Genomic DNA, 26,775 nt, shown 5'->3' with positions numbered 1-26,775 from the left:
CTTAAAAGCCTTTATGATAGAGACAGAGCTTATGGAAGAACCACACAGCACTTTAGCTATTGCCAGCTATGGTGTTGTTTATGACACTAACATCAATCTTCCCTCTTCTTTTAAATTTTGTTAAACTGTATTTATTACTTGAGAAGGACACGATGAAAATTCCATAAGGTATCCTCTGCTGACTGTCTCCTACCTTACATGGTAGGAGATGGTGAGGGACTGTTTATCAGGGAGTGTAGTGACAGGACAAGGGGCAATGGGTTTAAGCTGAAGGAGGGGAGATTTAGATGAGATGTTAGAAAGAAATTCTGTACTGTGAGGGTGGTGAGACACTGGAACAGGTTGCCCAGAGAGGTTGTAGATGCCCCATCCCTGGAAGTGTTTATGGCCAGGTTGGATGAGGCTTTGGGCAACGTGGTCTAGTGGAGGGTGTCCCTGCCCATGGCAGGGGGGTTGGAACTAGATGATCTTTGAGGTCCCTTCCAACCCAAACCATTCTATGATTCTACGATTCTATAATCATCTTAATATTGATTTCAACTCAGTTTACACACCTCTTAGTGTAATGTTTCTACTGCATATTACAGTTAGAATTAAACAGTTTAAATACAAGAAAGGCAAGTCTATAAGAAAGATAGAGGAGAAAAAGGTATCCACATTCCCATCTCTTTTCTTTAAACTCTTTTAGTATCAGCAAGCAACTTAATATGACTAATTAGATACCTGAAAGAACAAGTTTGCATTCTAATTGTCAACGTTTTATAATTTCACTTGGGGGATGAGATCTCTTGCTCATTTGTGTGTACTCACTTACAGAAGCACTTAATGATTCAATAGCTTAAATGGAGACATATTTTTCTAAGATTTTTGCTGTTAATTTGACTGGAAGCTAAAAACAAACAATTACTAAAATCATATAGAAGGAAAGGAACTCACACTGTTGGATTTCTACTCTCCCTCTCAACCCCTCCTTTTTTTTGCCTTTTCTTTGTCCTTCAAGTTTTCCATTTATTGCCATATTTCACTCATGGGTTATTGGGGGCATGGGGGGGAAGATGCGACGGTGTGTGGCAGTGAGGGGTGGTGGGGGGGTGTGGGCCCTTACGTACTTCATCACACTTTTCCTTCTGAGAGGCAAATGCCCTCATATACTTCATCATGCTCTTCACAGACCTAGTACTGTCCTCTTTATGTATTCTGAGCCCCCTGTTTTGTCCTCATTTAACAATCCATTGAAACAGCAGTTTTTCTCCAACAGTAAAATGAAGCAGGCCCCAGCTGCTGTATTATTCAAGACAAAAATTGAGCAACCAGCAGTGTATGATTTCTAACTCCAAAAAACTAGATATTATTCCTGCACTTACGCTGTCAATGAAAATAAAGTAATAATGGGAATGTGTCCTGGTTTTGGCTGGTATAGAGTTAGTTTTCTTCCTAATAGCTGGGGGGGGGAGTAAGTGAATGTCTGTGTGGTAGTTTTAGCTGCTGGCTGGGTTAAACCATGACATAATGAGATTTTTTTAAACTAAAAGCTTACTCAGTACTGTATTTTCACATATATTCTGAACTCAAACTTTGCATACTTCCTTATTTTCCATCTGTAAGCAAACAAAAGATTTTGTCAAGACATTTTTTCTCTCCCAGTGTAAATAAAGAGGGGCACAGACACAGATGAGAAAGTATAACAGGAAATTTAGGTTGATAATTTGAGACAAATCCCTATGGAATATCCTGCCTGTAGCCTCAGTGTACCTGGCTCGTTCCCACATGCTAATATACCATCTGAAACCAACATTAATTCCACTATTATAAAATAAACTATAAAAAAGTTATTCTATAAACAATAACAGATGTCTGTGCCAAGCTCAAATGCCTCAGTGACAAAAAAATAGGCAGAAGGGAGAAGCTGGCATTCATGATGCAATTCATTCAGCTTCTTCATTCAGTTTATTCATAGCACTTTACATGAAAGTTGCCCCTTTTCTTGTGTTTTCTCTCCTCATCTGATTAAACTTATGTCTCATGCTATTATGGAAGCTGACTTGCATTTTGTCCCAGAGGGACCACCTGAACTCCTAACCTTGCTGTTTTCTCTTCTAACTATACTTTTTCCCGATATCACCCTTTAACTTCTCATTCTGAGAACATGCAAATCATTTAAGTGCCAACACATAAGTTAAACTCCTGGCTGCTTTCAGAAGTACACAGTTTCTCTACAACTTTCTTCATATGATAAAAAAAAATTGTTTTCTCTAATTATACACAAAATTCAACTTCTCCCACCAATTAAATACAGGACGATGTTTTTAGACTAGCACTACATTTAAACCAAGATCTGGCTCCGCTTTTAAAGTTTCGATATACTTAAAACATACAATATGAAAACAGGAAGTTAACATCACATTTTTAGGCTATATCAGAGGATCAGTACCAGTCCTTCTCCTCCTCTGCTTCGAGATCCTTTTAAATACTGGTCTATTTAAAAAAATATCAAATTCATTTATGTATAATTATTTTATAATATATCTTCAATAATCACTTTGTATACTTTGTTGATGGATAATAAGTTTTAAATACCAGTTCAGCAATAAGCATAGTCAGCAGGAAACAGCCAAGCAGCTGAGCACATTAAGAGCTAAGTACTAATTCGTGAAGGAGATTTGAGCTGTATATGCATGGTTAGCTTTTCTAGCCCACAAGAAATCACTAAATCAAAACACAAAACAAAACTGAAAATTGGTTTATATATTCTGACTTTGAAGCTCCTTTAGGTGTTAGGTAATCAAGGGTACACTTGTTACTCAGATTTTACTTTCTGCCTCAAATGACCCAATTCCAGTCTTGTTTCTCCCAAACATATTCCAAGGCTTCAGCAATCCTACCTACCATGCATCTACACCCACCTTTACACCAACTTCCATGGAATTAATAGTGATATAGATTGGAATGAAAATCAAAATCAGGCACACAGGCTATTTAAAATGACACTTTAATTAAAGCCAATGAAAATTTTGACATTGACTTCCCCTGATTTCATCTTAAACATTTTATCTTGCTGCTTTTCTTGAATTTCTTCTCTTCCCATTTTTCTCTCAAGCAGTTTTATGTAGTATTTTTATTTTTTAAAAACATCATAACAAGTTGTATAACATATACAAATAGAAACAGTTGAAGCGTATGTGTCACCTACACAAAGAACAGAGGTCACAGCAATACACATTTTAATATGCTTTTATTATGAAATTTTGCATCTTTACATCAATTAGAAGCTTTATAAACCAAAGATCATGATAATATGGAGACTTTGTTTCTCTCCAGGGATATTTTAATATTTTAGCAGGGGTCTTCCTATTACTTTTCAAATATGCCATGCATCTTTCACATTTTTCATAGGAAAAGCCTTCCTCTCCTAATTTTATGTCATTATCATATTTATTATTCCCTTCACCACTATCTACAATTTTCCTATGTATAGATATGTATATACACATATAGGTATATATGCAATTGTAATCTGTTCCACACATTCTGAATATTGTGTAGCTTAAATAAAGTTTACTGGGTCCTATAATGGGTCCTTGGATGCAATCCTGCAGCATAAAATAGAAGACCCATTCATTCTAAAGTTTTCTCAAAAGTGCTATTTTGAGCTAATGTTTCAGGTGACTAGATCACAATTCAAAGGCAGTTTTAAAAAGTTTTAAAAATTCTGCCCAATTTTTTTTGTTTTGTTTCGGTTTTGCGTGTTTTCATGGGTTGTTTGGGTTTTTTTGTCCGGTTGGTTTGTTTTTTATGGGTTTTTTTTGTTGGGAGGGTTGGCATGATCACATGTTCCACTTCAGCAAAAAAACAGGAGGAAGGTTTTCAAGTAAAACTTTACACCTTCCTAAGCAGGTGCTCAAGTATTCTAACTAGTCTTGCAAGTTTCTGTATGAAAACTAACAGTTGTAATACAAAAGCAAAAGAAACAAGAAAGTTTCTCTATCCATTAAGGAACCTTAAAAAAAACCAACTAGAAGTAAGAGATACTCAACAACAATTTTTAGTGCGGACTGAAGCAAGATGTGTAATACCTAACTACTTAAATAGTACCAGTTATTGAGGAAGTAGCAGTATTAGCAGTAGCAGCAGCAGCAGTAGTAATACACTGGTGCCTTTATAACAAATACGTGGAATATAATTATTGCAACAATGATTAAAACATGCATGACCATCTGACCTACCACAGAATATCATAATACACTGCATTTTCAGTAAATCAGACTCACTTGGGAAGAGTACTCTTGAAAGTATAGCATTATTCTGAGAGCTGCAAAGAACTTGTAAATTATCTTTTTTTCCTAAAGTGCAACAAGTTGTTCTGACGTACTATTATACGACAATATAATCCGGTCTGCTGATCAATCAGAACAGTGTTTTAATAACATTATTTTAATGTAATTTTTGTCCATGTAGATAGAAATGAATGATGCTTCAGAAAGAAAAATCCTATTTAAGCTGTAAAAATAACAGAATGTAGCACAACACTACCTTACTGATACTACTTACCGACGATGAGCCCAACATAGATTTTGGAGACCGTATAATTCCAGCTATGGAATGACGTATAGTGTCAAATCTTGAGACTTTGTCCTTCTTGTCCTAGGAGAAAAAGCAGTATCTCCAGTGAAAACAAGCAGATCAGTATGATAATTGAATTACTGGAAAACGTGGAATGTAGACTCCTGGACTTTATGTATATAAAAGATAGGGGCCTGAGCCTCTACTGATACAAACCAGTAAGCGTCAACATCAGTGGGATTAAGGTAATTTATATCATTTTAATGGCTGACGAATTCTATAATTCCTTAAATATTTTGTGCAATTATTTTAAGTATCACTATTGTTAACTATAAAGAGAACTGAAATTCTTTTGTACCTAAAAACAAAGGACATAATTCTCAGTTCCCCTGAAACACCTATTATTTTAAAAGGATACTGATTTGAAACTGTGTAATTAAAAAAACCCCATACAGTAAAATTCAAAAATACACACATGCATTATCTTTACTTAATATATGGTGGGTTTTTTTTCCTTTTATTAACATGTTCTTCTCTAATAATACATATACATAACAATACCTGTAAATATTAGTACCAATCAGTGCATGTTATAGGATCCATTTGTTTTGTGGCACTACTGTAAGCCATAGATGCAGCCACCGTCTGGATTTTAAATTCTGTAAGAAGAGGGTTCTAACTGGAACACCGAAACAGCCTTTAAGCATCTCTAGTTCAGTGTAAGTCAATGTAAATTCCAAGATGCTCATAACCTGACATAGTCCAAAGACTGTATATTTCTTCATCTCTGACTTACCATTAGGTCTCAAAATTAATATCAAAGAATCTTTTAAAAAATACAAAAAAGTATTTTTAACACTGACAAACTGAGTTTATTGTTTGTAAATCACCCTCAGATACAGCCAAGATATTTTAATGAGTATCTGCAAAGTAATTGAGCCTGAAGCAGAGAGACCACACATTAACAATCTCATTCTAATTAGCTATAGGTTACCTAAACTGTAAGAAACTGATAATGGAGATGAACTACAACTGTTTGGTAGTGTTACAAAGAAAATTGCTTTTAAGTTTTGGACATACACCCTTGACTGAAGAAAGTGAAAATCAGATAATGTAATAAATGCAGCTCCAGTTTATTCCAGGACTTCCAAATAACCAACAAAATCCATTCATTCTGCATACAGAATAGACCAGTGTTTCAAAATGACTCCCAAATACAATTTAGTTTACAGAACGTAAGTTAAACATTGTCTTAGTAAAATAAACGTATTTATTTATTTAGTAGCAAAATTCTGCAATGTGCCTTAATTTGTATGCTGTGAAAAAAGAGTGCAAAACCCACTCAAATAGTCAAAACACTAATAGAAAGTTTATTAGTCACTGAAATACTAGTTAACTGTGTGCCCACCTACCCATCAATAACATTTTTATTCCTTTTATCAGACTCGAGTAACACTGTATGTCAACTAATTTTCTTACAATAAAAAACACTGTGCTGAGTCCCGTTTTTTATTTTTGTAATATAGATGAAATAAACTAGCTACACAAAGCCAAAAAAAAAAAAATCTCATTAACAACAGCAGTACACAGAGTCTAATTTTACTTGCAGGCTGGGAGTGGAATGATCCACTTATTTCACACATCTCTTCAGAAGTGAGCCATGAGATTTAACTGCAATTAAATGTATACTTCTTATATGACAGGAAACATTAAGTTACCAAAAGATGTATGAATTCCACTACAGTTCCCCTAAACAAACTGGGGAGTTTTCTTTCTCTTTTACACTAATAGCATACTTACCTAATGACAACATCAAACTACAAGTAAGGTTCTACCTTCAGAAGTTTCTCATTATAGAAGAATGTTTTTAACAAGAATGTTTTTTTGACTCAAAGTACCAGAAAGACTCATGGACTGGGCCCCACCAGAGGACTTTCATAAGCACCACCAAATGATACGTAGAGGCTAACAGTCGCATTAAATAGAATGAACATTAAAATGCAGATTTAAGGGATAAACTTTGGCTTTGTTCAAAATGTTTTGCATGCCCTGTTCAAACTGCCATACATTTATCAACACGGTTTAGTATTTTCATAGCACTTTCCCTCTGACATACTGAAACTACTCTGTATCTTACAGTGATGAAGACCCATAATTTGTCTACAAAGCAGGCATTACCAAACACATCACAAACACAACTGTAGCCTGCACTGAGTTTATTTATTCATTTAAGTATTTTTAGGGCACCCTGAAGAAAACTGAAGAGCAGCAACAGTGGTCATTTACTGAATTCTTTTTGCCATTGCCCAGCTGCAGACCACCTTAGAAGGACCCATTAGATCTTGCAGGAAAACAGTTTTCGCAGAGAATAATATATTCAACAGCTTGAAGAGATTTTTTAGTTCGTATTAGGTATACATTTTTTCCTAAACTAGTGTTAACAATACAACCCAGAACAGCCCATCTACTTTTAAATATATATTAAGTGTGTGCATACAATCTTATTAGTTACATCAAGGTGTTATTTTAAGTCTGCTTTCCAATAAAAGGAAACATGCATCACAGCTGTCTTTCAGTGATCTCTACCTTAGCCACATTAAATTTTGAATCTTTCAGCCAAGGCCCTCACAGTTTAGCAAAAGATTTAGTAGATGAAAGGATTATCATAGAATCATAGAATGGTTTGGGTTGGAAGTGACCTCAAAGATCATCTAGTTCCAACTCCCCTGCTACAGGCAGGGACACCCTCCACTAGACCACGTTGCCCAAAGCCTCATGCTTATCTCAGGATATTAAGTTATTTAAAATTTCTGAAGAAAGCTAACAGAGAGCAGAAACTCTCTGTGTCCTCAGGAAGAGAAGTTCATTGTAACTCCATATTCCACAATACTCATTTCAACAAACATCACACATCTGACCAATCAGCACAACCATGCTGGCTATGGAGTCACCACATACGCTTCCAACAAACCCGTAAGACATGTTACTATTTGACTAACAAGCTCAAGAAGGACACTGGAAAGGAATTAGGAGTTCTGCATCAGGGATGCTGTAGAGAGCATTATGGAGTAGTATGCTTGCTAGCATACACAATGCAGCTACTAAAATGTATTAGCTGATTCAGTTTCATTTTGGTTTAAATGAATTACTTACAGAGATATTAGCAAAATGGTTGCATGATTTGTCACTTCCTTTATTTTATACTACACCAATTTCATTAAAAAGAAAACTAATCTGTGGGCCATAATATTTTATGTAATGACTGAATTACTGCAGAATAAATTGTAGTTTACTATTAAGAAGCCAGATATGTAGGAAAATATATACTATCATTAGAGAACATTTTAAATCTATTTCTTTGACTGTGTTTAAATGTACCTGTGGCAGGAGAGCACATCATACAAAGAATTATGAAAAATGCACTGACTGATATTTCTCCTTTAGGATTAGCCACATTTCTAATCACTCTCCAGAATTAATTAAAATTAATCTCCACCAGACTTGGGACTGGCACTTAGAACAGGTCATGAAGTTTCTACCCATTGGACCTAGTGAAACTGCTGAATATCCAACTACTCACCCTGGAATGATGGAAGACTGATGAACTTCTATGTGGAATACAAACAGCTGGTTTATGGGTGGGACTTCTTGTCATTATCCTCCTTGGTACATAATGCAAAGCACTACTACTTTTATTTCCAAATAAAAGGATTTACTAAGACAAATAACTCTTTTATTGAGAAACTGACTGACAGCAACTACCTGTAACCATCAGATTAGAGTGCTCTGTCATATTTTACAAGCAATTGGTTTCAGACATAGCAGTGTTATAATTCTTCTGCCACAAAACAAGGAATGCTGAAACCCTGTTGTACACACCTCATCCAGCCTTTTCATTTCAGTTCTCTTTTTCCTTCTCAATAGTTGAAACAATTACCTCAGCTCTTTTAAAGAGAGGTCACAGCAGAAGACAACCACTCTGGCATTCTTCATTTTACTTTCCATTTTTGTCTTCTGACAAGATTCAGAGAGGAAAAATAAAGCATAAGAACCCAAAACCAAGTGCAAGACTCAGGCCAGTTGAAAACCACAAGGGAAGCACTCCCTACTTTGCCTGGGGATTTCCTCAGGTATATCTTTATATATGATATACAAAAAGCCAAGCTTCTGTGTTCTGTATGTTCACTTTGGGGGATCTTGTGCAACATGATGTCCGGCCAATTTTAATGGATTTTCCACTAGAATTTATCTTCTATGGTCATGCAGTACAACTGTTAGAATCTCCCTTTTGCCAGACATACAGTTCTGTCACTAAGCAAAATCATCGCAGATCTTAGAGTGCATGAAAAATAATACAATACCCCCAGAAGTGTGACACAATCAAAATGACAGGCCATAAGAATCATATTTGTAATGGTATTTTGAATGAACGTGAGCACGACAAAGCAGCAGGGCAAAAAGACTTTGTTTAAAATGAACTGCATTATGTAAAAGCCCAAAAGAGCTTTTTAGCTGTATAAATCCAGAAGAATGGTGTTATCTTAGATGTTATTATAAAATAAAAATAATCTACACTCTTTTTAGAAAAGCAAGGAAGTAAGAAGCTGGAGAGAGAGCTAAGATAAAGATAAAACAGAATAGATGCTTCTGAAAGACAGCCAAATAGTAACACTATCTCGACTGATCAAAAGGGGAAAGATTAGCAATTAGAGGGACAACACACAATGCAGCATATATTGAATATTGCTAAAAACCACTAGCCAGACGTGTACATACAGAAGATATAAATAGCCCAATACTTTAATATTATTCCATTCAAAGAAACACCACCTAATGAGCCAGGTATGAACCATCAGCATGGATACAGCAGTTGAATGTGGGCTTACAAATTAAATTAGCGAACCTTCACAGGAAATTTAGAGGAAATATGAAGAGGACTCTCCAACTGAAAGAGAAAACACTCTCAGAAGAAAAGGAGATTTCAATTAGAAGAACATCATCAGTGATACCTAAAAGATAAGCATGATAGTACTGTTTCTGAGATTTGGTGAGGGAACTGGTCCTCAGAGATTTTGATGAAAACAATTTCAGTACAGTAAAAGAGCTCTAAGATAAAACCAGAAGGGAGGAATTGCTGGTAGTTATTGCAAATTATATGTTCAATGACCATACAGATTAAAAAGACATACCAGACAGTATCTGCCTGAGCAATTAAGATGCTCTCCTTCTCGTAAAGTGAATGCTAGCTTCACTTCTGGTTTGAAGATATGGTTTCCCTGATGAAAAAGGTGACAGAACAACATTCATCTTAAGGTTTCAAATTGAGATAATGGGGAGAACAAGGAATGTTTTTGCTTTTAGAAGGCTGGCATGAGAATGAAGTTTTGTGATTTATAAGCAAGAATTCTTCAAAGAAGCTTTAGAGAAAAAAAATATTTCTGAAAATGATCCTCTGTATTAGTCACTTCAGCAGTGGAGATTAAAAATTATTTAGAAGAGGCTCTAAAAACATATAATAAACTTGGACTATGACTAATTCTGGCCTGCCTAATGATGAGTGGATACACTAACCACAAAATCTTTGTATGTCTATTTTATAGGTATTAGCACATACTAAAGCAGATGTAAATGCTGACACGTATTAAAAGCTGAACATACAGTAGAATATGCCTGATGTCTCTGAAGTCTATGATTTGATTTCAGAAATAAGACTAATCTCATACCTCAAAAGGCTTTTCTTTTTTGCCTTGTTTTTGGTTTTTTTTCTCCTCGATGACATAACTGGGTATCTCAGAAACACCACGTGTATAAAACCAGATAAAGAATCATGCTATCTTTACCAAACAAAACAGGATATTTATAACTATTAACGTGGCACTTGTACACAGAATGAGTTGCTGGCTGAATATGAGCTGATTATTTGAGCTGAGAAGATCATCTACCTTTGGAGCACCTATATGCATTTTCTTAGTTTGCTATTGTAGATATCTAGAATTGGGAGAAGCAACATTGCAAAGCCATGAAGATGTAACATAGAGTTATTAAAAATTAAACCATCCAAAACTAATTAAAAATATCTCAAGTACACTGTGAAAATTAAACAACACAGCTATTCAAAAATCATTTTTTGATAAGGTAACATTTTCTGTTTTAAACACAAATAATACCTTCCAAAGCAGCAGAAATGATGCATGATTGACATACACATGCTGTAAAACACTGCACTGGAAATAAATCAATGTTCCACCTTCTGAATTGCAGAGGGTAGTCTGAAAAACAAGACTTACTAGTGTAAAATTTAAGAATATTTAAGACCAAAGATACATCCCAGGCCATGCCAGTGGCCTAGTGTTCTGTAAGAAAAGGAGAATGATAATTCTGCAGAGCATATCTTTATCTTCTGAAGATCTGTGGTATAAGATCTGCCTTAATTTAGTGTAAAATGTGATGTTTCTACATGTAACAGTCATGGAAGGATTTTCCTTCCCCAAATTTTTTCAGCTGCTTTCTGAATCTATATAAACTATTACAACCCACTGCTGTAGCAAAAGTTGCACAATTTAATTATATGTTTTTGAAGAACACATTTCTCTGCTTGCTTTGAATCATCTGCCTACTGTGGTTATTTGGTGGCCCCTACTTCCTGCTTCTGAAGAGACAGTGAACAACCACTATTCCCTATTCACTTTTTCCACGTCACCCAACACATTGTATACATCTTTATCACATTCCCCTTCAGTCTGCTTTTTCAGGTCTGAAAAGCCCAATCTAGTTATTCACTAATTCTACAGAAGCTCCTTCACATATCTGAGCATTATTTTGCCTTTCTGAATTTTCCTACATCAATTTTGTAATTTAGGGAGCTGAAAATAAAAGTGGTTATGTGGAGCTAGACTCTTCTAGGTAGTACATAGCAAAAGGACAAGCAGCAACAGAAAATCTGCATCAAGAAAAATTCCAGTTAGATACAGGGAAAAAAAATTCACAGTGAGGATGGTGATCAAATACTGAAACAGGTTTCCAAGACAGATTTCCATCACTGGAAATGCTAGAACCTCAACTGCAACAAGGCATTTTGCAGTCTGATATAACATCAAAGATGACCCTGCTCTGAGCAAGAAGCAGGACCAGATGGCCTCCCCGAGATCTCTTTCAATTTTAATTATTCTGCAGTTCTATGGCATTTGGGAAGCAGGTGTACATCAGTTTATATGGTGATGTCATGTTTTCTTCTCTATTCTCTGTTCGTTTCCTGAAAATTTCTAGCATATTTTTTGGTTTTGATCACTAAGTAAATACTGACCTGATATCTTCAGGAAGATTTAGACCTTATTTTGAGTGGTAACTAAGAGTTCATAACTCCTATATGTGAAATCAAGCACTGTTAATACAACCTGGTATGCAGGAATGTAATTACACAATATGATGCAAATATTAAAAATAAAAGGACTGTTAGAAAATATATGTAGAATTTATAACAAGTCAAGGAACTCACTCAACTTGCTATCAAAAAATATTTGCATTATTTGCAAATAAAGTTGTCTGCTTTTGTGATTACTTATATGTATATGATTATTTATATACCAGAATCTTGAAGGTGCAACAGAGGCTAGAAAGTAATTTCTGTTGTTCAGGGAAACAGCATTAAGAAAGAGCATTAAACAAGAGATTGGTGAACTATTTGGAAACAAAAGCCTGAAACGTTTTGGCAGAAAGCCTCCAGGTTTCAGTAACACTCTGTGTGAATAAATTAATTTTTAAAAAAGGAGCACGAAGACTATGATTGACCCTTTGCTTTCTTTTTGAATGACTATCAGAACAGAATGTACAGGTAAGTTGTCTGTACTATGTTTTACGTTTTAATTAGACTTTCAGAGGACCAATTTTTCAAGCTATGTATGAAATGTCAAGGAAATGTCACTTTCATCTCTGAAATGATTAGTAAATCTTCCAAACACACAAATTAGTGGTCTTTAAGGAGGTAGAATACCTCTTAATGGGGGATAGCAATAATGTTTCCAGAGACATGGTACATTTCAATTATTGTATACTAAACAGCCTTTTTATTTAAAAAAAATATAGGATTTTCATTTCACCTAATTATCATCAAGAATGTCAACTATGCTCTGGTGAAGAATGTATTGCACCAAAGCTGAGGCACTGAGATCCTGTGGAATAATTATTTTTGTGGAAGGAAGAAGTAGCCAGAAAAAGGCTTTTGCAAGGCAGACAGAGGTCCCTGAAATTCAGTAAGGAATTCCTGCTTTGTTTAATGAATGTATCTGTACACCATAAATCCTAATGCACCTCCATACACTGATTGCATAATGATGCCAAATAAAGGAGAATTGATTTCAGTAAAGGCAATTTAACAAACCAATTCAGACTTCTGAAAGCTTAGAGCCAACTTTAGAATGAATACATATTTTTCAAAAATTAAGTTTAAATGCCATTACATTATGTAACCTGGGAAACATGTAACAAGGAAAATGAAGGCTTCTGTCCTACGAAAACCTCAGGCTGGTATGTTAAGGTACATATATGAATTGTTTCACTGATTTCAAGAGCACTGTTATTAATCAATAATGCTATTATTAACTGAATGTACAACTAGTTTATTAATTCTTACACTATCACTTTACTAGTTTTAAGTAACGAAAAATGATCAAGTCTCAGTCTGTACAGCACTTGCTATAGCTGTAAGGGAAGTACCTGGTCCTAACATGAACCTTCTCCTCCTTGGTTGTCATTGACACACCAAGAGATCCCTGAATATACACACTAGGCCTCTCTTGATCTAATTCTGTATAATCTCATGAAATTGCAATGAGAGAACATAAAACAGACTACACTGAGTGCTCCTAATTATACTGCAGTACCCAATCTTCACAAAAGCAAGAAAACTTACATCTTCTCACATCCTCTGGCAGCTCACCATTCAAAAAAACAATACGGTGACCTAGCTGCTGGTCAAAGTCACCATCTGTCAGGATAACATTTTGCTCAACATTCAGGCTGTGCTGCTGCTCGAGAAAACCAAGAATCACAACAAGGCAAAGAGCAGTGAATGAACTACTGCCACTGTTCCAGGCAAGAAGTGACCAAAACAACCTGAACCACAGTCAAGAAACAATGCCAGGTAAGAGTATACAAATAGAATGGGAATGTATTACATTTCTTCAAATACCCTCCCTGTTTCCAAATATTTTCATCTTCCTAAGCCAGATATAAATTTCAGCCTAGAAACCAGTGTTTATGGTTTCACAGTTAAATATACTAACAACAGAATAAACAATCAGTGAATCAGTGAGAGTTCATGAATGTGACTTGAAATGTCAAGAATATAACCATAAATTTAAAAACAACATAAAGCTCAAAATATTTTAGAGAAACAATGTTAAAAGATCACAAAACATACAAAGAAAACCAACTGTGAGGAAATTTTATATTTCCATCATGTAAACATTACAGTTTGTCAGATGACTATGAAAAACACATGCTTTATTAGCTGGAAATACATGTGCATTCACAAATCATTTAAAGTTAACAATTCTTAGCAGAATTTTTGATGCAAAGAGGCTAGTTTTATTCTGTACTTTATTACTGTATACATCCAGCTGAAATAGGTTCAGGCATGTATGACCCAAATGCTACAGAAGAACAGAGAAATGCAGTAACACTAGAACTGCTGCCCCAGATTTGTAATCAAGACCAACACTATAGCTGTCATTTGAAGCAATGAAGTCTTCAATATGAAATATGTTTTAAAACTGGTTATATACATGCATACACACACAGAGATTAATCTTATCATCCCCCTTTCAAGCTAAAAAAACAAAAAACAAAACCTGAGCTAGAAAGAAAATTCTTGATAAGGTAATGGCACTAATGGTTTTATTTTAAATACACACATGCATTATGGTGCTTTACTAGCATTTGGAAAACTATGTCTCTATTTGACTAAATTGTGATAAAATATCACTGATCAGTTTTCCTCCATCAAAGATGGACGTTAGTATATAAAATAAATTCTATGTCCTGTTTTCATACACTCATTTCTATGAGTGTTTTCATACACTCATTTTTCCACAGAAAGTATAATGGCAGACAGTGGTTTTGGCACTTGTTAACAAATGACAATATTCTGTAATAGCACTTCCTCACTGGAATAGTAAAACTTTAGGTGGCCAGCAGATAGTGTGACATTTTAAAAAGTTAGCATCTAACTCTTAAAACTCATAAATATTACTTAAGGACTAAGAACTTTATTACAACCACTGACCTAATAAAAAGAGGTAGAGTCATCCCTGCTGACCTATGTTCAAGGGAGCCATCAAAACAGGGCAATTTTAACTGAGGAAAAATTTGGTGAAAGACAGCTATATGGGCTAATAATACAAAGCCGCAGGTGAAGAACCTCTAGGCTACATTTCACATGAGGGATGAACAATTTTACAGTGCAGGTGGGTGAAGTACCAAACCACGCATACAGTGCACCACAGAATGAACTCAGCAGATTAAGCAGATATAAATACAACTTCCAGGCATTTTTATGTGAGGATCCAGACTGTTGAACATGATAAGTGTTGCACAGAATGGCCAAAACCCGTCAATTCCTACTGGTCTCTACAACAGTCAGTAGCTGAATTAAGGAAACGATGAAGATCACCTGCAGCTACCACAAGCATGTTGGTGAACCCCTGGAGAACAGTGTACATGCCAAAGAATGCCACCTGGAACTGGAAATTATCTTTACTAACCATAAACTTAAAATAATAGTAATAGGCTTGCCAGAAATATCTGTATACTTACATACCCCGCAGAATGAGAAAAACAAACCATTCTCCTTTTCTTACTACTAGTAAAACCCTGTGTTCTGGTTATTTTAAACTTCCAAAATTCCAGATAGGAAGCCAAGCCACATTTCAGCAAGGCACAACACATTAAGCATTTTCAATCCTTTATTCCTGATCTGCACAGGCAAAGCTCCTCTGGTCCCACTAACTACAATGTCATCAGTAGCCTGATGAAACATGATCTCATAGAGCAAATCTGTCTGGCAGTTTGTAGGGAGGGGATCAGAAGGCAGCAAAGAGAAAAATTACAGCTATGAGCTACAAGCAGGTGAATTATTGCTGCCATGGAAGCTGGCCAAAAGATGTTCCAGAAAAATACAAGGAATACAGAGCAAAGGTATGGGGTCAATAAGAAGGACTGTTTAGGGGTTTCTTCCTAGAAAGAAGGTGCATAAAGTGAAAACTGAAGCTACAGGAGCAAGTTGTCTGTGCATCAGCCAACACAGAAGAGCACTGTGCCAACTGGGGGTTATGCAGCCCAAAAGATATCCGAATACAGTATTTATAAACATAGCATGAACTGCATACAGCATGCTGTTAGTGACTGCGCTTAGTATACAGGTCAATTACTTTAATTAGAATGCATTACTCAGTAACAGAAGGAATGACATAGCCTTTCCACATCTTACTAAACATATATTCAAAAAGCTGTAGTTTAGCTTTGGTTGCTTTTTAGACACAAACACACACAGTAATGCCTGCTAAAGAAATGTGTCTGACAAATCTAGTGGTGGAATCCAGATTTTAGGCATTTAAGCCCAAGAAAGTCTGGTCCCTGGAAAAGGATTAGAGGCATTGAAACAGCTATAATCTGAAATGCCAACAGCTGCTAGAGGGACAGTGGCCAGAAGTCAACCCGTAAGGAAGGAACAGAGAACAAGAACATCCTCTCTATATTACATGACCTTGAAATCCACAAGTAACTGTACATCCCTCCAGGGTTCACAAGACACCAAGCACTAAATATTCGATAGCTGCAGACTCCCAGGCTGTAGGCAGGGACTTGCAACCCAACTTTAACAGAGGTCTATGCACACCTACAGAAGACAGTACTTCACTGAGGGGGGGATGACCCCCAAATTTCCCCCTAACCTCAAAGAAAGTTCCCACAGGCCTGTGAAGAATCCAGTCACCCCTGCCACACACTACGTGCACTCACCAGAGGTACACTGTTTGTAAGTTTATTATCATACTGTTCCAACAGGTAACATTTGCTGGATTCTGCTCTCTCCACACCGCCACCCAAAACCTGACACCTACCTATGAAGATCCTTCTTACAACTCATTGACTGGCTCTAATTGACTCACTGATTGGCTTTAATGAAGCCACCCTGGCAAATGCTATGTCAAGCAATGTGAAACAGCATTACACATTATGTGATCTGACAGGATCTAAAGACTTTTTCTTCCCTAATAAATAGCGTTATTAAATATAGACTCCCAATAGTATCCTGTTTTGAAAATCATATTGTAAGAGGATGGATTTGCTTTATCAGAGTAAAACAAAGCTTCATGGAGTTAACCCCAAACGGCTTCAGTGAGATGGGACACAACAGGTTCTTAGCCAGATTCACAGTTACGTTAGCTGTATGAAAGAAAAAAACTGATCCTTTCATAAACAGAAAGATTTTATAGTATGACTAGATTCAAATTTCATCAGGTATTTCTGTTTGACAGCTAGCACAGTCAGAATGTGATATTTGCTTTCGGTTTTCACAGATCCCTGCATTAGTTTATTAACAAAATCAGCTTGCATATTAATAGATAAAATGGTAGAGCAACTTTGTGACAGCTGCAACATACAACTTCAGCAGCATATCTGAGGTAGGCTTAATGAATTATCTTTGTAGGGTGCCAATTTAAAATTAAGCTTTTATTTGTATAAGTAATATATACTGGCATAACTACCGGAAATATACTAGTATTTTTGTTCAGAACAGACGTGCATAATACACAAATACCCACTACTTTTTCAAATAAGGGAAACAGCAAATCAACAGATGTTTCTACACATTAAGTAAACGCCACCACAAATACCCACCAATTTAAACAACAGAAGAACAAAAATGTAAATCCAATAAATCGTGTTCAAATTCCACTCTGAGTAAAGCCTATGGTCCACTGAACTCATGTCATAGCTCAGATCACAGCTGCATAAACCATAAACACAAACCAGTTTATTCTGAAAATACAGACATCAAGGAGGAAAGACTCAGTGTGCAAGTCTCAGTAATGGTACCAGAGAGTAACACATTTCCTATCCAAGATGAAGTTCATAAACTGTATCTAGCACAATAAGCCAAAATAAATTAGGTTACATTTCTCCTGCAGAGTTACAAAAAGACTTTGAATTGTTAATGCTCAGTGATCAACAGAAGAAATCTTCAACATGTTTCAGTCATTACTCATTAAAAGGGGACTGTCCAACCAAGGAGTCTCTCCTCAAAGTTCATCAGTATTACCTATTACGCATCCTCAAGCTGCTTGTCAAATCGAAGACCAGCCTTCTCTGTTACAGAAGAAACTTCGAGTCCTCTTCAAATAAGAATCAATAATTGCTACAGATTATGCATATAGGTATACATCTCAATGCGTCAACTTCTTAGTAAGTATGTTGAAAAAAGTAACTGAGATGATACTTCAGTGATCTTGGTTGAAAATCCTTATTTCCTAACTAATTTTTATCAAGATCAAATTGTAGACACAATGATCCATATAAACAGTGTTAATTTACAAATGATACATAGGAATCCCACAGACTGAACAGATCAACCACACAAAAGCAGCAAGGACCTGAAATGGGCCAAAACTTGCTAATACACAGCCACGGCTTTGGATACTACCACAGTGGCTACCAGTAGAACTCTTCTAACAACCACATTGGTGACCCTAAAGAGGATGTTTCCCCAACAAGAATAGCCTTAGAAAAAAACAGTCACATTTTTCAAAAAGCTACTTCATTGCCCCATACAAAAATTACTTGAAGACAAATCATCCCCCCATTAATGGTACCTACGTAGTTGTCATATAGTACTGTAGCCCGGAACTTGCATGAATGATCACTAAACAAGTACAATTACACTGTAATGAGATCCTATTAGGTAGGAAATGCTCACAATTCCCACTTGCAGGTTTGTCTTTTTTACCTCGCCACAGAGATAACAAACATCTCCCCTTTATGCTATAATACCTGCTAACTTTTACAGCAAACTAGTTAACATAATAAAATTGAATTTATATCAGCTGTTCTGAACCTTCATTTTCCTTGAGGATTGGGACTTCTCTTTCAGACTAATGAAAGACTCATGTACCTAAAAGTCTCTTCTTTTTTTTTCCAAGCCAGAAGTTATTTTTTTTTAGTAGAAAACTCTGAATATATCTTCCCTTGCTTAAAAAATATACAAAATTCACATCCTTTTTAAGTACAATGGTATGCCACCACCACAGTGTAATGCCTGCTCAGTCACACCAGCTTCTCCTGTATTGCAACATTCTCTGCTCACCCAGAATGAATTCAGTATAACAATGAACAAGTTCAACTACTCTAGAGAGCTGCTAGCACAGAAGATGAAAACTTCAGGTTACCACTATACAGAAATTGTCAAGACTATCAAGCATCTCATTTTAGTCTCCCTGCCCCAATAAATTCAAGTTACCATTTTTCTCTCTCCTACCTACGGCTCATTGTTTTCATTTTTATCACAAAGTAAATGTTAAATACAGGTTTCCAGAGGGAGATAATTTCAGTTATGTTAGCCATTGTGAAAGTCCACATTGTCACAAATTTTGGCAAAATTAGGTAAAATCAATGTAAAGGGAGAATAACAGAACTTTATATTACATATAAACACAAACATTAGGTGATTTTATTTCATCTTAGTACTTGAAGTCACAATCTGGAACACAAGTAATTTGGAGGAACATCAAAACCAAACATTGGCAGATATAGCTCCTAATTCTTTAAATTCTCAGGCTATATCACTTGTATTCTGTATTTTCCTTCATTATACTATTTATGCTCTGATTTAGCACCTAACACATCACTGTGGCAACATGTTTTGAAAAAGGCAATGCCACAGTCTCATGGAAATATTCTCTCTCATGGAATTATACTGACAACCTGTAAAATAGCACATGCATCTTGAAATTGTCAAGTTGCTTCCATTTTCTCATCCTCTCATTGCAACAATGCTCTACAGAGCAACAAATTAAAGCAGTTATTTCATTCGGCAAGCAAGTAAGCATTTATTGGAATATTAATGTCAGGGTCCTGAGGGCACCGATAGGCTTCAGTGGCCCTGATCAGCTTCACTTGAAGATTCCCACCACCCCTGCCCATGTGCCCACCAGCCCCATTTCTGCTCAGCCCTGAGCACCAAGTCCTGGCCCTGAGCTGTATCATACTACCTGTCTCCAGCTTTGTCTCTGGCCCTGCCTCCTGGATGGATCCTTCATATGTATGTATAGCTTTCTCCAGTCCTGTGTCCTGGATGGACTTTGGACACACATTGTCTTCAGCCATGTCTCTGCCCCTTCCTCCTTTTGTTCCTGTCTGGACTCCTAGTTGGACTCTTAACCTTATTCATTGCTCTGCTGTCTCTGGAGCTGCCCATGGACCCTGTTAACATCTGCTCACACCCCGTGGGATGGCACCCCACCAGTGAGGGCATTGCCCAGCCTGGGGCCACCCCCATCTCCTGGAATACCCCCCCTATTCAAGCAGCTGGCCCTTGTTGGACCCTAACAACCATTTAGGACTCATTTCCTGTCGTGTCTCTGGATACTGCCTATGTGAGGAGATTTTAAAGTGCAATCAAATCTCAAAGAAAGAAAGAAAAGATTTTTCTCCTCATAATTTGATTCACATATATCACAAGTTCCTGTGATACACTGAGACAGGAAATATCTACAATCTCATTTCTCTCAAAATATCGTGTTTATGAAACTTAATAAAGCTGGCAAATATTAATAAGTCAAATGAAATACCTGTTTCAACTGGTTTTAATAACTCCCTAAAAGGGTTACTAGAAAAGAAATAATTTGACTAAGAACTTTACTTGCTCAGGTAAATGCTTATTAGGAACCAAAGAACTAGTTAGGAGCACCTGGTAAAGAGACGATCTAAATTCAGCATCTCACAGATGTGAATTTGAACTTTTTTCCCCAGAATAACCTCCTCTGCTTTCTCTCCAACTGAGAGAATCATAATACCTTCTGGAAAAGGACGTATCTGTTCATTTTGGTTTTGGTTTTTTGTGGTGTTTTTTTTTTTAAGCAAATGTCTTTTATTAAAGGTACCACGTGAGACTAAGGAAAACTTTCAGGTGGGCAAGTCATTCTTAGCTACTCTAACCTGAATTTGGTGGGTTTTGAGTTGTACAGATCTATAACCTAGTTTCCAGACAACAAACTCTTGCTTTCTGCAATTAAAAAGCTTGTAAAAACCCATATGATTAAAAAAAGTATTTTGCTTGCAGAAAAATTCTGCAGTGACTTCCAGAAAATTAACCTGCTTTTGACCCACACAATCTCAAAGATCAGAATATCATTTGATTAAAAACAGAAGTAATTCATCAGAGTTCCAATAGTGTCCCAAAGTGCTTCAATCACTTTTCATGCATTTTGGCTGTGATACTCCAAGCTCTTTTTTTCCTTAGGATGAGGACATTAGTTTCAGAAACTCCTGGATATCTACTATTATCTTCATGCAATTATCATTGCCTTTCTCACACTACCTTAACACAACAGCCAAATAAAGATAATTTTGCTGTGGCCTGTTTCTTTACCTCTCTAAAAAGAAGCTTAAATAACTAATCTTGGAATTTTTGACCAGATTACAGTGACTATCACATCTCACATGGGACTTTCACTTTCCCTAATATTAAAGACTTTTTTGAGCCAAGAACTTCAAAGTGTCTGTTGGAAATCAGGCTTAACCTGTTTGCATATTAGTATCTAGTATTCTTTATAGCTTAGGTTATCCTAGACATCTACATGGGACTGGCAGACATGAGTCACCGCTTGATGTCAGGCAGGAGACCTTAAGCAATCTAAAAATGGCATTAATGTTGATGTTCAGGCACCTGGATCCCAAGAAAATAAAAAATTATCTAGTCTGTATCTTAAGGGTAGTGCTTTGAAAAACGGATTAGATTGCCATTCAGTCTGTAGCAGGCAAGAGCTTCCCCACTTGGCAGAAAAGAGGAGAAGCCACAAAGCAAACCATAAAATCATACACTTCAAGTCTGGCAGTAAACTACCAGTGGCACTAGATTAAAACCATAAATTCTAATTCCAAGGAATATTTTATAGTAGATTTGAAGACTTTTAGAAGCATAATAATTGCATTTAAGAACAACAGTATTTTTAGTCAGCCACTTAGAAAAAAAGAAGAGGAGAGGGATGATTTAAAGCAGCCAAATTCTAACACATTATTTCCTGTGTGTTGTCTAGAGGCTATGAGAAGTTAATAATCACACTAATTTGGTCACATTGCTATGAAAAAGATGCAAGAAACCCATGGTGATAATTCTGGCAGAGAATTACTACTTTCCTCCCAGCACACAGGGAAACATTCCAACATACTGAAACATATGCTGGATAGCAGTATACAATTTCTGTTCAAAGGGAAACTTCTGAGTGAAGCTTTCCTAGTTCACACAGAAGATTTTGACTGAAATAACAAATCCTCAGTAGGTATGCAATGCTGCAACACTACTATGATGAAGCCTTCCTCCTCAAGCAAAATTGAAAGCTCTTGAAATATTTTTGGCAATTCAAGAGAAGTATATGTACTTATCTCAAGTACGTATACTCTCCTTTATACAGAGAGGGTAAAGTAATTCTGCGCTTAAAATATTCTGAGTTTTGTTTACTCTGAATAAGCCACCTCCCTCAGCTCCTCCCAAAGTTCACTCACATTTCTAATTCTGCCTTTCCCAAAGACTAGGTTATTGATAACACTTTTTGATAGGTAATATGCTAAGCTTAATAAATACATAATTTCCAAGCCTTACTCTATGAAAAGATCACTGCCAGGTTAATCTTGTACTTCAGAAGTTTCTCAGCATGTTCACTGGAAATAGGCTTAACAGCTCTACTGACTTTCCACCTTGTAAATTCTGGACCAGTCAGTAATATCCAAGTGGGACAAAGTATGACTGAGTTTATTTGTCTATTACTTAGTATTTCCTTTTGGATTCTTCTTTCTCTGATATGTGTCTGTCAGGCAAGTAGAATTTACAAAGGGAATAAACAGAAGCTAGATCATACTCACTCTGAGAGCAAGAAGAACAAAGTTTATCCTCCACACTTCCTGTAAGCATCTGACATTTGGAGCATTTTTGCTCCATGTTAAGTTCTGGCTGGAAGCCAGAAACACAGGTCTCAGCCAGCAAGCTTGGAAAGTGGCCCAAAGCAAAGATCACTTAGTTGAACTTCAGCTGTTCAGGCATCCAATAAATACAACTGTTTATTTCCAAGTCTTTTATGAATTAATAGGCACAATTTCTACAACATGACTGCACTGGCAGCATTTCCTCTGCTGAGACAAAAATAAGAGCAAGTATAAGGATACCAACACTGCACAGACTTACTTTGGCCCTGTTTCTACTGACAGGAAACTTAAAATCTTGGAATAGCACAGTGGAAGTCTACAAGGTTTATAAATATATAAACTGAAAAACTCTCTTACCACTTCCTAATACATGCCCTCATATAATCTTAGTTTTACAGAAATGTCAAGAGTCACAAATTAGTAGATAATTACTTACATGGACAGATAAACAAGGGAGCTATTTGGCAATGCATTATAAAGCGTAGGAATGCCTCAATTCTTCTGAGTCATTAAGAAAAAAATAATTTTATCTCTAACATCAAGCTTTCTGCTACTGCTGCAATGGCTGTCACAGAACCTAACAGTTTCCCTGCATCTGTTTGAAAATAAAGATCCTATATAACCTGAGACCGTATGGGAAAAGGAGACCCACTAGAGCGTGGGTACATCTCTCAGCAGAATCTGTTTCAGGGCCTTATGATAGATCATATAGAAGGCATTTAATGAAGCATCTTTAATCACATAACCAAATCCTGTAAACACTCTTTCACATCTATGCAACTGACTTTAAAAAATTTAAAACACACAAATTTATTAAATTTGTCAATTATTTATTGAGAATTCTGAAACATTTGCCTCAAACCCAAACTTGCAGAGCATGACTCTAAGACTATTAGTTTGTTGATCACACTGTTAGAAGGAGCACTGAGTCACAGATTCTAGAAAGCAGGGATGGAAATACAAAGCATTCACATTATGTAACTAAAAAGGTACTTTTAGAATAATTTACAAATAATGCAACTAGCACTTTGGCACGGTTTCATGCATTCAATATTTTTTCTTCCATAACCCCTGAGAACTTTTTTATTTGCCACAATCTTCACCAAAAGCTGGCTGATCTTACTTGTAAAGCAATCACTAAGAATAGAATCTCTGAAGCTTTTAAAAAGGAATGATAAATAGTTAAGCCAATTAGATATGCAGTGAACTTTTATATTTTTTTCCTTTGGGATAATTCTGCTACAACAGAGAAAACCGGATTTCAAAAATGTAAAATCTCTAATACCTATTTTCTGTTGCCCCACTGCGTACAGTTTTAAACCGGGCACTCTCCTGGAATGGTGCATTAATAGTAAGCTACATCCCACTGGCTGTATCATGATATCATGATGGTTCAGCTTCTTTCTGCCCTGTGTACATTTCGTGAGTTCACGTTATCAGAGACACTACGGTCTCCTTCCTGACTCATATGCACTCCAGAGCCTTCCATCCTGACAACCAAGCTGTACTGGAAGTGCAGCAGGAGCATATGGAGAAAGAACAGTGACTTTGTACTGTCACTCCATGGGCAGTAAAGCTGCACAGCTCTCTTAGTTGGCTTACATGCTGTTGAAGACTATGCATTAGGGTCTTTCTACATTACAGTTGTATTTTATTATTTGTAAAAAAACCTCAAAAAAATCAAAGAAGACAAAGACAAACCAATATTTCAGATTATTTAGATGTTAGATGAGAACACACATTTTTTCTCCACATTTCTGTGTCTCATATGTGTTTTTTAAACATATATAGTGATGAAAAATTTTGATTATTCAGTCATAACTAATCTTCTGGCACTGAGCTCCACCTGCTGACAAGTCTTTCCAGTATTGCAGAGTCTGCACACCAAGTCTCAGCTTTAACAGTGGTTCCAGTATAATGCTGCAATATGCAAAATAAATCTATAGGAAACATTTGTACAGTGAGAAAACCATATAGTTTTAAATATGTATTCTTAAAACTAATGAGTTTGCACCTTTATAATATTTGGTTTTACCGTGTAAGGAAAAAGGAGAAGATACATTAAAGTGGCATACAGATGTCATCGTATTATTGCCAAACAAAATTAATTACTATTTTATATTAACTAAATCTATTGCCAGGCTTAAGCACTCCCTGAAGACTTCCCATTCTGTAACAACTTCCAAGTCAATACTGATGCTGTAGTTTTAAAGTCTTAATATGAAATGCAAACCACCATCATTGTACTTCATTACCTAAGTAAATGGTTAACTAGCACTGCAATATTCCAAATATTCCTGATTTTTTATTTCTAATCAGATCATTAGATATATAAAAGTTTTGTTATTGTTGTTTTGTTTTAATAATGGTGGACTACTGCCATGCTCTGTTGATCATATTAATAGCAAGAACAGCATATGTGTCTTAGGACAAATGACAGCCCATACATTCATTGACTGAACATCTAAACACTTAAAAATGAGTTCAAGCTTCAAGTTACTGGTTATTTTTTCTAAAATGGCATAATATATAACAATTTGGATACTACATTTTGGAAAAAAAAGCATCTGTTTACAAGGAATAACCAGCTTTTTCTTAGTATCTATCTCCTTGCTTTAATATGAATGTAGAAGAAAAAGTTAGCTATGATTCTCCCAATTACATAGTGCATAGTATCATAACTGCATAAATCTAAGGGCTCAAAGACATTATTTTAAACTCATAGCACCTTCAGCACTAAAATGATCTCTGTCTTGCATGGTTATCTCAGTAGAAAGGGATAAAGACAATATGTTTTATTTTTTCCACATATGATGCCAAATTTTTTAAATGCAATGTTCAGGAATGATAAAAAATAGATTTTTTATTTTTTTTTTTACTCTTTGCTATGCTATGATGATTGAACAAAAAAGAATCATCCAGCAATTTCTTTTTTTTCTTGAAATGTGTACATGAACACCAAAACACAGGTAACATTCTACAAACAATAAAATATATTAACCAAACCAAACCATAGTGGAAGACACATATTTTGTTAAATAAGAAACTTCCTGCAGTTAACAGAGGCAAAAAAGAACAAGGAGATGAAGTTATAACACATATGTAACATCACATTGTCTATAAAAACACATCAAACAGCATTTCAGAATTTCATTCCTTGTTAGTATTCTATTGTACTGTTACCTAATGTAAGAGATGGAAAACAAAACAATTTGCAAACTATTCCACTATGAAACTGGCTGTATTTATATGATACCATATAAATCCTTAAAGGCATACGAAACTTTACGAAGTTGGTTTGTATGTCATATTTTTAATCTTAAATTACCAAAAAAACCCCACTTGTGACTGAACACATGAAAATTTATTTCATATGCATGCTCACAACACAAGTCAATTATGATTTTGTCATTCTTAGGAAAAGAATTTGTAAAAAGAAGTGTTTACAATTAATTTCTGACAAGGAATAAATAACCACATTGAAAAGTAGTATCAGACAACATTTAGATGAACTGCTTTTAGATAAAGAGGAGAAACCAAAACAGATTTGTAGCTGAAGAAACAATGATCCTCCTGAATGACACCAGGATGAGCAATCAGCAGCAAGAACATTTCACTTCTGATCATTTAGCACCTGTATGATTTTAAGGAGTTTTACTAAAAAAAAATCCCATTATAAAAATCAACAGGGTGCTTATTTATACAAACAGCCCATCAGTGTATTATTTTTTCATCTTGAGATACAGTCAAGACTGCCCTCTCAAGGTCCACCAGTTCGAAAAAAGTTTAATTTAGACTGCAGTTGTATCTACCACTTTTTAGTTGATTAAAAACACAGGGTATCAACAGTTAAACAAAACTTAGGTGGTATTTGCCTCTCTTAAATAACTTACTCAAGGGAAATCACCCAGCACTTAAGTCATATTCCATATTTTTCATGGTGCATACAAATTAAGAGATTAAATTCTCTGAAGTCACAATAGTGACTTTTTCCTTACCCTCAGGACGTTTAATATATGCAAA

General features: G+C 35.8%; 1 protein-coding gene across 10 annotated transcripts in view; it reads right to left on the bottom strand.

Moving 5' to 3' along the window:
- Window positions 1-26,775, bottom strand: part of FER (FER tyrosine kinase) — a 186,777-nt gene that overhangs the window by 101,299 nt on the left and 58,703 nt on the right. For all 10 annotated transcript variants that reach the window (XR_008574637.1, XR_008574639.1, XM_054809463.1 and 7 more), the window contains one exon: window positions 4,549-4,641. Coding sequence is in view for 8 of the 10 variants with exons in the window: in XM_054809463.1 (XP_054665438.1) it covers window positions 4,549-4,641 (93 nt within the window). In the remaining 2 variants the exon portion in view is untranslated. The remainder of the gene's footprint in view (window positions 1-4,548; window positions 4,642-26,775) is intronic.

This window comes from Grus americana, chromosome Z (genome assembly GCF_028858705.1).
Source record: "Grus americana isolate bGruAme1 chromosome Z, bGruAme1.mat, whole genome shotgun sequence".
In the NCBI taxonomy this organism is placed as follows: Eukaryota; Metazoa; Chordata; class Aves; order Gruiformes; family Gruidae; genus Grus; species Grus americana.
Note: the sequence above shows the minus strand (reverse complement) of the source record. Positions and strands in the feature narration are given on the sequence as shown.